This window comes from Trichechus manatus, unplaced genomic scaffold, assembly GCF_000243295.1.
Source record: "Trichechus manatus latirostris isolate Lorelei unplaced genomic scaffold, TriManLat1.0 scaffold00045, whole genome shotgun sequence".
NCBI lineage: Eukaryota > Metazoa > Chordata > Mammalia > Sirenia > Trichechidae > Trichechus > Trichechus manatus.
Window position 1 is genome coordinate 7,131,835 of NW_004443981.1, and position 11,848 is coordinate 7,143,682.

Below are 11,848 nucleotides of genomic sequence, written 5' to 3' on the forward strand. Positions count from 1 at the left end.
AATCGCATCCCCTCTGCGGAAGGAGAGAACTCTACCACTGAACCACCTGTGTCCCCAAGGTGAAGGTTAGAGGCCAGGTATGGAGAGAGGCTTCCGATTCCCTGGTAAGCGCAGAGATGCTGGCAAAGCAGAGCACAGGAAAACCCTCCGCCCCTACACGGTCCCCCCACCCCCCATGCACACGTACCTGGATGAGGATAACAAGGAGGATTCTGGCCCTGCTGGCCAGTTCCTGCAACAGGCCTGTATCTCCTCTGCCTCTTCCTTCCCCTCCCCACCATTAGGTGTCCACATCCCCGAGTCTGGGTCCTCTGCCTACCTTAAGCCTTACTCTCACCTAACGGGCATCACCATCTCTGATGATGCGTGGCCCAAACCCACATGCTGGGCTGTGGCACCCTCAGAAATGGCAGTCTTGCACACCCGGTGATCTTCTCTTTTCCAGCCCCCAGCTCAGGGAAGCGGTGCTGGGCCCATGCCTTCTCTGAGAACGTTTTCTTCCTTCCAGAACAAGGGGCAGCCACAATGCAGCTCTTCTTCTTGTGCCTGATGCTTCTCAGTCCTTGGGTGGCCGCCCTCGGCCGCTACCACTCCCGTGAGTGGAGGAAGAGCACCAAGGAGCTCCCTGGAGCTGCCAAAGGGGCTGCTAGGAGCAGAGACTTTGCCTTCGACCTCTACAGGGCCTTGGCTTCAGCTGACCCTGGCCAGAACATCTTCTTCTCCCCGCTAAGCATCTCCATATCCCTGGCCATGCTCTCCTTGGGGGCTCGGTCCCACACGAAGACGCAGATCCTTGAGGGCCTGGGCCTCAGCCTCCAGGAAACCCCCGAGGAAGAGCTCCACAAATCCTTCCAGCAGCTTCTGCAGGAACTCTGCCGGCCCAGGGACGGCCTCCAGCTGAGCCTCGGCAACGCCCTGTTCACGCACCCGAAGCTGAGCATTCAGGATGCCTTTGTGAGCACCATGAAGATGCTGTACCTGGCAGACAGTTTCCCCAGCAACTTTGGAGACCCTGTGGGGGCCAAGAAGCAGATCAACGATTACGTGGCAAAGCAAACGAAGGGCAAGATTGTGGAGTTGGTTAAGGACCTCGATAGTGACTCAGTCATGGTCATGGTGAATTACATTTTCTTTAAAGGTAAGACCCTGATTCAGAACATGCCCTTTATCTCTCAAAAGAATACCCAACCCCTTGCACATAAAGAAATGGGAGTGGAGCTACTTCTTCCTAGTGCCTTTGATAGAGCAAAGCCAACGGGAGCCATGGATAAGATGGTACTTTCTCACAGTGTAAAATCTTGTTGCCATCGGCTCCACTCACGGTAGCCCTGTGGTTTTCAATGGCTGGTTTTTCCAGCAGTAGATCGCCAGGCCTTTCTTCCCAGGCACCTCTGGGTGGACTCAAACCTCCAACCTTTTGGTTAGCAGCCAAGTGCATTAGCCATTTGCGCCACTCAAGGCCTCCTCCCAATGTGGGAGGCAGAAAGTCTTAATGAACTTAGAGCTGTGTCCTCCACCCAGGAGGAGCCCCTGGGATACCCGAAGCCACTGCTTCCACACAGGTTTCAAAATGAGTCCTCCTGGCCACCGTGCCGGCAAAGCCACACCACAGCTAACTAGGGCAGAGCTGTGGACCTGAGGAGGGTTCAGGGGGCACGTCGCAGCTCCTCCCCCGCATCCTTGCAGCCGTACCCTTCTGGGGGCCGTTTCCTCAGCTGAGGAATCCATAGCCAAGCGCCCGTTCCTCTGAACATCTTCTCCCCCCTCTCCCCGCCTTGGCAAGAGCTGACCTTTCCATCTTTATCCCCCTGGCATTCACGTGAGCATCCCCACTCATATCACCTCACACATCAGCTTCTCCTCCTGGATGCTGAACCCCAGTGCCCTGAATACAGCCTGGCTGAGGAAGGGAAGGGAAGGAAATAAGGGGTGGATAAAGAGGGGGAAGGGAGGCAAGGAAACGGAAGGGAGAGGAAGGGAAGAGAAAGGGAGAGAAGCAGGGAAGGGGAGGGGAGGGAAAGGAAAGGAGGGAAAAGAATGGAAGGGAAGGAAGGAAATAATTAAATGGCTAACTCCCCCTGCCCGTTGAGAAACTTGTCTGCAGTCATGGACGGTGAGTACCCAAGCTTGGATTCTAACTGCAACTTCTTGTCCCCTAGCTCAGGCCCTCCCCATTACACCAGGCTCAGAACAACTGTGAAAAATCTAAGTGGGCTACTGGGAAGGTCTACCCTTGAAATCCGCTATGGAGTTGGAAACAATCACTTGTAGCTCTTCCATCAAAAATACCCACAGGAAGGAGCCAGAGAAGGAAGCATAATGAGGACTTCCAATAGGAAATAGAATGCATTTCCAAGGACCTTACAAACCTCTCTCCCAAACTTAGATCAAAATCCAGTATTAGGAAAAGAGTGAAAAGCAGAAGATCTTATTTTTTACCCAAATAGCACTAGCTATATTTTTTTTTTGCTGACTGTGCAACCATTACCACATTATTTTCCTAGACGCGCTGTGCGCGTTATACATGTTGGTGGGTTATTTACGGGAAATATGGTAACTCATCCAGATGTGGTGAGCATTGTCAGCCATCCATATTTTTCTTTCTTCATCTGAGTACTTGCCCTTGAGCAGCATCAGGGGATCGAACATCACTAGCGGTGAAGGCCTCCAAAGCCATGAAAACCAACTTCCTGGTTTTGCAAATGTAAAGGAGGGACCCCTTCAAAAGTTGACGGGTGTCCCCCAAGTTAGAAAGGGACTTGCCTTTATATTCAAGGGGGTTCAGCCATCACTGCTACCAACAGGAATGCTCTAAAGACGATGATCTTTGTTGACTGTGTTTACTGTCTCCACTCTTTAATTTGCTGCTGATTCTTGCACAAAGTCCCCTTCAATTTTTCTTTTCCATCTAAATCTTTAGCTAAATGGGAGACGAGCTTCAGCAGCAAAAACGCCCAGGAGAAGGGCTTCCACGTGAGCCCCGAGACAGTGGTGCAGGTGCCCATGATGAATCACGAGGACCTCTACTACTACCTCCAGGACCGCACCCTCTCCTGCAAGGTGGTGGGTGTCCCCTACCAAGGCAATGCCACTGCTCTGTTTATCCTTCCCAACGTGGGCTCCATGGAGCAAGTGGAGAATGGACTGAATGAGAAAGTGCTGCAGAAGTGGCTGAAGATGTTCAGAAAGAGGTACTTTCCAACTGCACCTGGACCAACCTGACTGTAGACACCCCCAGGGAGACATGCTCTCCCAAGGCCACACAGCAGTGGTGGCAGGACTCCCTCATCCTGGGAGTAGCCTCCAAGTCTAGAGCCATCATGGGAAGTCCAGCCCAGGGCGTTGGCTCAGATGGAGGGATCAAGGATGGAAGCTGAGTTTTGTGGGGTGACGCTAGAGTAGACAGCGACCTCCTCTGAGGTAACTCTCAAGTCCATGTCTAGAGTGGAGTCAGCACCACCCTAGATGAGGCAGTGAGCAAGGTGCCAGGGGGAGCTTTAGGTAGCATAGGGTAGAGAGCAGGAATATGAGCTCAGGGAGATGATGTTCTAGAAGAATCTGAGAAAGGTCCTTTTCTCTTTTCAGGCAACTCCAGCTTTACCTTCCCAAGTTCTCCATCGCGGGCTCCTATCAGCTGGAGAAAGCCCTCCCCAAGCTAGGGATCCACGAAGTCTTCACCTCCCAAGCTGACCTGAGTGGCATCACCAACCATGCAAACATTCAGGTTTCTGAGGTGAGTCCTGAAGCTCCTGAGCAATTGCTTTGAGAGACCTTCTCTCTCTTGCTCTTCTCTTTTTCTGTCTGTCTCTCTCTTTCTCCCCGCTCCCTCTCCGCTTTTTTCTTAAGAAATAAGCATAAATTTCACTTTGTGTCTTATCTACATGCCGTGGGAAGCTATATCCAACCCCTGTGCCTTAGGGGAAGGAGTCCCGTATTAAGCAATCAAAACTAAGAATCCAGTGCTAGCTCCTTCACTTACTAGCTGTGTGACCTCCAACAAGTTACTTGACCTCTCTGAGCCTCCTTTCTCTCATCCGTAAAACTGGAGAGTCACCCTCGCTCCCAGAAACGTAGCGTGAGAATTCAATGAAACACACATGTGCAGTCTCTCCTGAGCACAGTGTCTGGTACCCAGCACCTGCTCAGGTGCTTAGCGTTCTGCCTGCTTTGTGGCCCAGTGGCATGGGATGCTTGGATGGTGGTGCCCAAAGGACATCGCCTGTGAGGACATTGCCCAGCCCCTGGTGGCTTGGTGATGCCTGTGTCTCCCCTGCAGATGGTGCACAAGGCCATGGTGGAGGTGGACGAGTCAGGAACTAAAGCTGCCGCAGCCACAGGGACGGTCATCATGTTCAGGTCGGCCCAGATGAGCACTCCCAGGATTGTGTTCAACAGGCCCTTCCTGATGCTCATTGTGGAGCACATCACCAAGGACATCCTCTTCCTTGGCAAAGTGACCCACCCCTCATATGGAGGATCCTTCTGAAACACCATGGGCTTCCATGATGGGAGATGGGGGAGTCCATCTCCCATCTGTCTGCTGGTAGCTAGCAAAGTCCATGGGTTTAGTTGACTAAAGAGTCACAACAAATAATAACACTGATGTGCTGATGATTGCTTCTTTTCACACAGTCGCAAGACACGAGTGCCCTTGGAGAACCTTGGAGAATATCCAATCTTGCCCCCACCTTTCCATCAATGGAGAGTAGCGCTGAGGCCCAGAGAGGGTGGGTGACTTGCCCAGTGTCACAGAGCACATTAGTGGCAGACAGAGGCCCAGAGCCCAGACTCCTGATGCCCAAGTCACTGTCACATAGTAGGAAGGTTGTCCCATAGATGAAAGCCACCAGGAAGCATATCTCAAGCCTGGCCCCCTGTCCATCAACGATACCAGCTGTCAGTTCATCATGGATTGGAAAAAACATTCGAATGAGTATGAGGAAACAGGCCTCTGTCCCTGCTCTAGCCAGCTGTGTGACATTGGTAACACTGTCCTTCTCTGGACCTCTTCTCCCCAGGTATACAATGAAGGGTCAGGGCAAGGGGCCCTCCAAGGGTTCTTATGGCACCAAAACTAAGTGGACCCTTGAAATCATGTAGAAAGGCTGAGGTGTGCCCTGCCAATCATGGCTGATTTCAATGCACTCAAGCACCATTTGTTCTCTAAGAAATACAAGTGGGCAGCAAGACCGTGCCATCCCCAAGGTCAAGTACAATCTCACTGGCCGGGCTAGGGTCAGGGAGGGTGATCAGAGGCCTGTGGCAAATAATAGAGTGTCAACTGACAGCATTGATGACTAACTTGTTGGATTTTAGTGTCGGCAGTAACAATAAAGCATTTGCAAACCCAAGTGTCATTGTCCTCATGGAGGCAGCTCTGTGAATGGTGACATTAATAGCTTACAGTGCTCCAGACTTGGTGCCGGGGGCTTCCCCTGGATGGTCCCGTTTAGCACCAGTTGCCATTGAATCAGGGCCCCAGGTGGTGAAACTGTTTGCACTCAACTACTAACCTAAATGTTGGCGGTTCAAACCCACCCAGCGACACCAAGAAGAAAGGCTTGGCTGTCTGCTTCCATAAAGATTACAGCCAAGAAAACACTATGGAGCAGTTCTACTCTGTAACACATGGGGTTGCCATTGTTGGAGTTCACTCAACGGCGATAGGTATGGTTTTGGTTTGGCCACTGAATCAAATCTGACTCATGGTGACTCGATGTATGTCAGAGTAGGACTATGCTCCCTAGGGTTTTCAATGGATGATGTTTTGGACGTAGATTCCAGGCCTTTCTTCCAAGGCACTTCTGGGTAGACTCAATTTACTTCCACAATATCTCTATGAGGCGGGGACAATTCTTACCTGCATTTTATAGATGGAGAAGGCAAGGCTTGGTGAAGTTAGGCGGCTTGCCCAGGTGACACCGCTCATGAAAGATGGAGCAAGGATTTTGTCCTAGGGACAGGCTCCACAGCAACGCTCAGCCCTGTGACTGCTGGGAGGAGGGATGCTCAGGGGCCAGAGGCCCGGTGCAGACGCCATCTCACGACCAACTCCCCATGTGGTCCAAGGTCTCCTCAACTCCTTTATGAAGCCCATCCCATTTCCTCACCTATGAACAGAAGGTTATGGACACTTTAAAGAATCATCGAATGAATAAATGAAAGGATCTCTTGCTCAGTCTTAAATTGTCTCCTAATTAGTGCCCCCAAGCCTGAGCCCCTGAGCACCTGCCCCCTCCATCTTCCATGTTCCTAGCATGCTTTGCACGAGGCTGCCCCCAGAGCCTGGACTGCATCACAGATGGGGGCCCTTAGAACTAGCAAGGTCAAAAGCCCAAGCTCTGACCACCCCCCAAAGTACTGAGCACCTACTATACACCCGCCCCTTTTGGACACGTGGCCTTTGTGATCTTATTTTATCCATCAACAGCTCTGCAAGGTTTACCATCCGCACATGTGCAGGGGAGAGCACGCTTGCCTGGAGTCCCTCGCTGGGACAGTGAGGGTCCTGGGCAGACTCCAGATGGTCCACGTGCTGGCTGATTCTAAGGCAGATATTTACATGGAACTGAGATGGCTTTTCCACAGATGGCTTGTTTGCGTTTGTGTTTCAAGCTCAGGACAGCTCTTCAAGACCAGGTTTCCTCTTGCAAAATAAGAGGTCAGACCCACAACTGTGTGCCTTTCCCTTTTGTAATTCCCTGTTGGTCCTGGCAAATACACCTGCTACTGTTTTCCCAGCCAGTCCAAGGTCAGGGGGAGGCCCTGCATAGGTGACATGTATGAGGGCCTTCGAGGCGATTCTGCCTCATGGTGACCCCATGTGTGTCAGAGTGAAACTACGCCGCTAGGGTTTTCCATGGCTGTAATCTTATGAAAGTAGATCTCCAGGCCTTTCTTCTGTGGTGCTGCTGGGTGGATTCAAACCACCATCCTTTCTTTCTTTTCTTTTTAATTTTATTTTATTATACTTTAAGTGAAGGTTTACAATTCAGGTTAGTCTCTCATACGAAAATTTATACATACGTTGTTATGTGACCCTAGTTGCTCTCCCTATCCTGTGACAGCACACTCCTCCTTTCCTCCCCGGATTTCCCGTGTCCGTTCAACCAGCTCCTGACCCTCTCTGCCTCATCCTCTCAGTTAGTAGCCATGGACAAACCGTTTGCACCACCCAGGGACCTTGGCCAAGGTCCAGTGCTGTCTAACTCGCTCCACCAATTGTCACAAAGCAGCTGCTGCATGCCGGGACCTGGGGTGGCTCCCAGTGGGGCTGCCTTTATTGAGCTTCTACTGTGTGCTATCATCTGCTAACTGAAAGGTTAGAGGTTCGAGTCTAGCCAGTGGCACCTCAGAAGAAAGGCCTGCTGATCTACTTCTGAAAAAATCAGCCATTGCAAAACCAGACCCTATGGAGCACATGACACAGATGGGGTCGCCATGAGTCGGAGTCAAATGGACAGTAACTGGTTACTGTGTGCCCAGCGTGGAAGCACTGTGCTGGGTGTCATTGAACTGGGTTGTTTCTGGGTGGACAAAATGCTATAGCGACTCAGAGAGAGAAAGAGAATTATCTTTGAGGAGTCAGGAAAGGTTTCATGGAAAAGGTGACACTTGGCCTGGTCTTGAAGAATGAGTAGGTGTCTTGATGCCCTAGGATGATGTAACAAAATACCACAAACTGGGTGGCTTCTAAGAACATGAGTTTATTGTCTCACAGTTCTGGAGGTTAGAAGTCTGGAATCAGGGTGTCAGCCTTGTTGAGTCTCAGAAGAGAACTCTGGGAGGGGAACTGATCCATGCCTTTCTCCTAGCTTCTGGTGGCTCCCAGCAATCCTTGGTGTTCCTTGGCTTCTAGTGGCATCTGCCACCATAGTCACACAGCCATCTTCCTCTGTCTCTGTGTATCTTCTCCTTTTGAAGGACTCCAGTCATACAGCATTAGGACCCAGCCTACTCCACTAAGTCTTCATGTTAACCTAACTGATAACATCTTCAAAGGCCGTATTTCCAGTCAAGGGTGACATTCACAGGTACCGGGAATTAGGATTTCAACATATCTTTTTGGGGACACATTTCAACCCATAACAGTAGGATCTGAACAGAGAGCAAAGAGCATTTGGGAACAGATAAGGGACTTAAAAAACTTCGACAAAGTATGATGTTGAGCAAGCTGTGGTGTGTACAGGCAATCAAGGAGATCTCGGTCTGGACTGGGTATAGGGAATGAGAAGGAGGGCAAGGAGAAATGAGCTGATGGTGACTGGCAGTTCAGTGACAGGGGGCCTGAACATGAGCCTAATGTTTTGTCTGTTCTCTCTCACCCTGATTTCAACGTAGTTTGGTCACCCAAGCCACATCCTGAGTGTCCCCCTGGACACCTTCCTGTCCCCCACTCTCCCATCTGAAGACCAGTAGACACCTCCGTTCAACCCTCTAGGGGTCCCTCACATCCATTCACACTTTCTTCTCCAATGCCCCCACACACCCCTTTCTCGGCTTGACCCTCATCACCCACCCCTTCCTTGGATTGACCCTCATTCACATCTTGCTCTGAGTAGTCACTGGTTGAAATCAGGTAATAGGTCTGTAGGATGAACATATAGGTGTTCCCTTAGGCCCTGCTTTCTTAGCACCGCCTCCCTCCGAGTTCCTTCAGCTCTTGCTAAGTTCCTTCTTGTTCTTAAGAAGCCCACTTTCCTTTCCCTCTCTGGCCTCATGGACTACCAGGACCTCTCCTTGTAAACTCCATTGCAACCAGAAAGCAGAAAAACAATGCTAGGGCCCAGGACTCCTTCTTTATCTCTCCTTCCAGAGGTTGAAACTAGGAAGAGAGACCTTTGTCTTCAGGGGAAACTCTGGATGCCCCAGCGAACAGCCACACTCAACCAACAACAGACCTCTTGGGCTTATTTAGCTTGTTCATTCAGTGGCTGTTCATGAGTTGCCTACTAGAAATCAGGCACAGAGAGTACTGGGGTCTAATGATGAGCCCAGCAGACACAAGCCCTGGCAAGAACTAGGCAAACAAACTGTGATGATGGCAAATCATTTTGTCTGCAGGTATTCATTGAGTGCCCACTGCATTTCTACAATGGTCTAGATGCTGGAAATAATGAAGAAAGCTACAAAAATCTCTGCCTTGATGAAGCTTAGATTCCAGTTTGGAGAGACATTAAAATGAAAAGTAATAAAGAATAAGATAGAAAAGTAAAATGCATAGCATGTTACTCAATGGTAAGTACTTTGGCCTGTGAGCTCAACTTAGTCCCTCTCTTCTAATGAACAGAGTGTGGAAATAGTAACCTTACCTTGGAGAAAGCTGGCAAACACTGCCTTGCGCAAGCGGTCACTAACATTGCCAGTCACGAGTCATGTTGATAGCATGCTGATATTACCTCTGTGGTATTCTCTTCAAAATCTGTAACTTCAGTCTAATCAAGAGAAAACATCAGACAAACCCAAACTGAGGGACATTCTACAATATATGTGACCAAGTGTCTTAAAAAATATCAAGATCTTGAAAAACAAGGAAAGACTGAAAAACTGTCACAGATTGGTGGAGACTAAGGTTGTTGTTAGGTGCCATCCAGTCGGTTCCAAGTCATAGTGACCCTACGTACAACAGAACAAAACAGTGCCCAGTCCTGCATCATCCTCACAATCGTTGCTATGTCTGAGTCCATTGTTGCAGCCACTGTGTCAATCCATCTCACTGAGGGACTTCCTCTTCCTTGCTGACTAAGGAGACATGACAGTTAAATGCACTGTGGGATCCTGGATTGGATCCTGGAACAGGAGGGGAAAAAAAGATATTAGTGGAAAACTGGTGAAATCCAAATAAATCTGTGTTGTACCAATGTTCATTTCCTAGTTTTGACAAGTATGCCATGGTTATGTGTGAAGCTTGCATTAGAGGAAGCTGGGTGAAGGGGACATGGGAACTCTCTGTACTATATAACTTTTCTTCAAATCTAAAAAATTTTTTTATTTAAAAATAAAATATTCAACAACAAAAAAAGCAGGAAAATGGATGGGAGTGGGTTTTGGGTCACAAAGGTGGAAACAGGAGACCACTTAAGGAAAAGGACTAGATGCTAAGAGAGATAGTGATGGGGAGACCTTCTAGAGCTGGACATCAAGAGAGTCTCTTGGGGGTGGTGGCACTGAAGCTAAGTGAAGCAGCAAAGTCCCAGAGGTGGGGAAGAGGGTGTCCTGTTGAAGACACGGAAAGAGAAGAAGTATGAAGGAGAGAGTGGGGAGGGGAGGTGCACTCCATCACAACTATTACACTATGCAGCGTTCTAGGCGCGGGGGTGACAACGGTAATAGGAGGCTCTTGGCTGCTTCGTATGTACTGTAATTTATCTGAAATTCACACTGACCTGGGCGCCCACCCAAAGGGTGTGCTAGGTGCTCATGTATATAGGAGGGTCCCCTCTCAAGAAAGAGGGAGTCTTAGGCAGTGGTCCAAGGACTTGAAGAGTGGTGGCCTCTTCTGGAGCTAATCGGCCATTCACTCACTCAGCTCATTCATTCATTCACTCATCCGACAGCTGTCAGAAGTACACTCTGTGTCAAGGCCCGAGCCAGGCACTGGGGGGAGGCAGGGATGACCGAGCCCCTCGTGGACTTCGTGGTCCATGAGAGACACAAACACGTCGGGGGATGATGGCCATATGGTAAGTGACAGAGAGAGGAACAGAGCACCTTGGGGGCTCAGACATGGGCCTGCAGGAGCCAGGAAGGCCCCACAGAGAACGGAACCGCGGAGCAGGGTCCTGAAGACCTGCTCCCAGAAATATCAGTGCGGGTAGGGACATGGGAGGACCCACCTGGGTCTGTGACGTCTGTTACCCAGCTGTTTCCCTGCAATAATTAACCAGAAAACGCTAAGAAGGAAAGAGCCTCGGGGTCTGTCCAGGGCAGGAGGGTGAGAGGTAGCTTCAGGCATTGAGGCTGGGTGGGGAGCGAGGGGCACGGGAACCCCCGGGCCTGGGCATTGGGCAGCATGGTGGACTGAGTTGAGTAGCCCTGCATGTGAATCCAAATCCTGAGGGGGGACCTCTTTAAAGAAGTGAGAACAGCCAGAAGCCAGGAGTCTTGGCAGCAGAGAAAGGGAAGTGGAGAAACCACTAGGGGCAAGGGCTTCGTGCTGTAAGGGGTGGACGTGGGGACAGGGTATGGGTGAGTCAGAGGGTCAGTCCCACCACAGGGGACCAAGGAAGGCTCCGTGCCACATTGTGTGCAGAGGGCTGACTCGCCGTGATGATATCCAAAAGAACACCCGAGGACAGAACCTTCTCTGTGGCCCTCTTGTGCACCACGGAAGAACTGACCCAAGCATGTTTGTGAAGGGAACAAAGCGGTGCCAGGGTGTGCCGGCCTGGGTAGCCAGCAGAGGGGCTTTCAGCTGCAATTCCACCGGGGCTCCAAAGCACCTCTTCCCTTCTTCTCCTGGCGCATATTGGGGGGCTGGGGGCTCTGCAGGGAGAGCTCTGCTCTAAGACATGACCCCCGTACATGCTGGTGTCCACTTGGAGACGGGGCAGAGCAGACCACCTGGCCTGGGAATGATAGGGTTGAAGTCTAGGGCACTGGGAGACCAGAGGACAGCTTCAAGCAAGCATGACAGGCCTTATGTTCCTTTCTTCTTTTTAATTGTTGTTGTAAAAATGAGAAGCTGGGGGTGCAGTGGTTAAATGTTCAGCTGCTAACCAAAATGTTGGTGGTTCAAATCCCCCAGCCACTCCGAGGGAGAAAGATGTGGTAGTCCTCTTCCATAAAGATTTACAGCCTTGGAAACCCTATGGGTTGCTATGAGTCAGAATTAACTCAACAGCATTGG

At 50.5% G+C, this 11,848-nt stretch overlaps 1 protein-coding gene across 1 annotated transcript; it reads left to right on the forward strand.

The window, feature by feature from the left end:
* Positions 1-525: 525 nt before the first annotated feature.
* Positions 526-4,486, forward strand: SERPINA5 (serpin family A member 5). Its single transcript, XM_012555637.1, has 4 exons — positions 526-1,138; positions 2,921-3,191; positions 3,586-3,733; positions 4,277-4,486. The coding sequence occupies exons 1-4, from the start codon at positions 526-528 to the stop codon at positions 4,484-4,486; spliced, it is 1,242 nt and encodes a 413-aa protein (XP_012411091.1).
* The last annotated feature ends 7,362 nt before the right edge of the window (positions 4,487-11,848 follow it).

What these genes read in the sequence shown, in the direction of transcription:
- SERPINA5 (XM_012555637.1), top strand. Translation starts at nt 526, where the DNA reads ATGCAGCTCTTCTTCTTGTGCCTGATGCTTCTCAGTCCTTGGGTGGCC. An exon ending in GAATTACATTTTCTTTAAAG is followed by an intron (nt 1,139 to 2,920) that starts GTAAGACCCTGA and finishes CTAAATCTTTAG; the next exon opens with CTAAATGGGAGACGAGCTTC. An exon ending in CTGAAGATGTTCAGAAAGAG is followed by an intron (nt 3,192 to 3,585) that starts GTACTTTCCAAC and finishes TTCTCTTTTCAG; the next exon opens with GCAACTCCAGCTTTACCTTC.